The sequence below is a fragment of the Austrofundulus limnaeus genome, unplaced genomic scaffold (genome assembly GCF_001266775.1).
Source record: "Austrofundulus limnaeus strain Quisiro unplaced genomic scaffold, Austrofundulus_limnaeus-1.0 Scaffold47, whole genome shotgun sequence".
NCBI lineage: Eukaryota > Metazoa > Chordata > Actinopteri > Cyprinodontiformes > Rivulidae > Austrofundulus > Austrofundulus limnaeus.
The window spans coordinates 117,092-119,601 of NW_013952449.1; the positions used below are offsets into that span (position 1 = coordinate 117,092).

At 35.3% G+C, this 2,510-nt stretch overlaps 1 protein-coding gene across 4 annotated transcripts in view; it reads left to right on the top strand.

Moving 5' to 3' along the window:
* Positions 1-2,269, top strand: part of ankrd26 (ankyrin repeat domain containing 26) — a 48,213-nt gene extending 45,944 nt beyond the window's left edge. For all 4 annotated transcript variants that reach the window (XM_014008029.1, XM_014008030.1, XM_014008031.1 and 1 more), the window contains 2 exons: positions 1,859-1,904; positions 1,980-2,269. In XM_014008029.1, the coding sequence (XP_013863483.1) occupies positions 1,859-1,904; positions 1,980-2,110 (177 nt within the window). In that variant the 3' untranslated portion in view covers positions 2,111-2,269. The remainder of the gene's footprint in view (positions 1-1,858; positions 1,905-1,979) is intronic.
* The last annotated feature ends 241 nt before the right edge of the window (positions 2,270-2,510 follow it).

Here is a 2,510-nt window from a genome sequence, read left to right on the forward strand (position 1 = left end):
AGAGAGACCTGCTATAAGACAAAAATTACAAAACACACAAGTAGTTACACAAAAACATAAAAATAAAATAAAACAAAACAAAAATAAATAAATAAAAAATTCGGACACAAATAAATAAGCTAATAAAACGAGCTAAAAACAAGAGCACATTTCATAAGAAGATTTCTCTTTTTGTCTCAGAAGAAATTTGAATTGTCCGAAGGGAGTCAAAGTACGTAACTTCAGATCCTGCTGTAGGGCATTCCTTGTTGACGGAGCAGAGTAAGAGAATGACTTTTGTCCAAGTTCTGACCGTATTAATGGAACACTGAAGGAGAGCGAGTCCTGAGAGCGTAGCCTGAGACCGGACTGTCTAAGTGAAAGGTATGAGGACAAGTAAGGCGGGAACAATCCCAAAATTGTTTTATAGATAAAAATGTACCAGTGCATGAGCCTACGAGTTGTTAATGATGGCCAGCACCTTAGACTGCAGTGATGAGTGAAAGATTTACATCCTGTTATGAACCTTAGTGCACCGTGATAGACAGCGTCCAACCTGTGTAGGCAGGTGACAGGTGCATTCACATAAACAACGTCACAGTAGGCCAACAGGGGCAGAAAGGTCATGAAGACAAGATGTTTCCTAGCACTAAAAGAAAAACATGATCTATTTCTAAAGAAAAAAAATTTACATTTAACTTCTTAACAACATTTTCGATATCAACTTAAATGAAAGCTTATTGTCGATTTCTATGCAATACTTTGGCATAGACTTTAAGATTAAGATTTTAACTTAATAAAAAAACTCAAAGCAGCTGTTAGACTTTAAGAGGTTTTAACTCACAGGTTTGATGGATCAAATGCATAGAACAGATACATGTATGACTATATAACACTTACACTTTTTTATCGTTGATATTTTCACAATAAGCTAAAAAAAGGTGGTAATTATTCCAGCCATGCAGAGTAGGAACATGGACGTAATTTTTATTTTCAAGCACATTTGCTTCTTAATGTTTTTTCAGTTCTGTTTGTTTTGCCTCCTAATGTTTAGCAGGATTTTTGTAATAATTGTCCTCTCTTTTCAATTTTAGTCTGAGACTGCAACATATCAGACTGATTTTTGTTTTGCTGCTGAAACAAATCACAATACTGTGTACTAAGTTGACACAGAAAGTCTAAACAGAGTTCTAGAAGTTAAGTAGAGCAAAGTGAAAACTGTTCAAATAGTTCTTTAGTTTTGTTAGTTCGTTGGTTATGAGCTGAAAATTTAATAAACAACTGAAGTACTTTGTTCTGCAGATTATACTTTGTTTTATCACCTGCCTGAGTTTGTGTAGAAAGAACATAAATCCTGTTCATTATTTGGCTCATTTCTTTAGATCTTTGTGTATTTCTTGAGAAAACAAAAGTTGTCAATGTTTTGTGTGTTTTCTTCTCTGTGTAAGATTCATTTATAGACTTAAAAAGAACAACTGATCAAATGATTTTGCAGAAAAAAAACTTGTTTATTCTGTAAAGTGTTTTTTTTTTGTGGTGAACAGTTCTGATGCAGCTGATTGTTTAAAATCCTCTCCTTATTTTCAATGGTTTGCAGAAAACTTAATGTATCTGCATTAGAACAGAGCTCGAGTGTTTGGCCTGACCTGCTGTGTTGTACCAACAAAAACACAAAACGGATTTTGTTGAAGTGTTTTTCCTCTTTTTATTGTAGTTCTGTTTTTGGTGACATCTACACTTACTTTTTCTTTAAACGTGTGTTTTGTTTTTGGACCATATTTTTAGTTTATTTTTTTCTCCAACATCTGCTATAAACAAACTGGGTTTTTTTTTTTATTTTTTATTTTTTTTTTTTTTTTAATTTTTATTTTTTTTGCAGATGCAGAGGGAGTTGGACCGAAACATATCAAAGGAATTAAGCAGTGGTGAGTGAAGTGCAGCTCAGAAACATGAGGCAGTAGCTGTAATCAGATGCTGACTGGTCTGTGTTTGGTCCTCAGCCACAGCAGAGCTGGACGCTGCCTCGATGCGCCTGTCCCCGGGGGGCTCTGCCTCCAGGGTGGAGCTAGACCCCGCCAGCAGAGCCGCGCAGCAATATTTGGAAGTACTGAAGAAGAACAACAGGATCTGACCTCACATCACTGCTGATTCCTGTCAAAGTTTTTAAGTCAGCCTTTGGAAACACTAAAGCCAACACCAACAATCATTTGGTACATTTGGCACATTGCACTTCCCCAACTCAGGAGCAGAGAGCCTGACCCTAAATGGGTACAATAAACAACCTCAAGTATTTTTGTGTGTTTTCATGGCTAATTTTCATCTGGATTTTAATTTGTGAAAAAAATAATGTGGTAGAGTTTTTGTTCAAAAGAATTTGTATTTATCCTATTTTTGGTACGTGCCATCAGATGGTGCAATATCAGTCCAGGACTGTTGTGTCATTCTTGTTTTTATTTATTATTTTATGAAATGAACACTTATATACAGTGTGTGTGCAAAAGAATTTGTATTTATCCTATTTTTGGTACGTG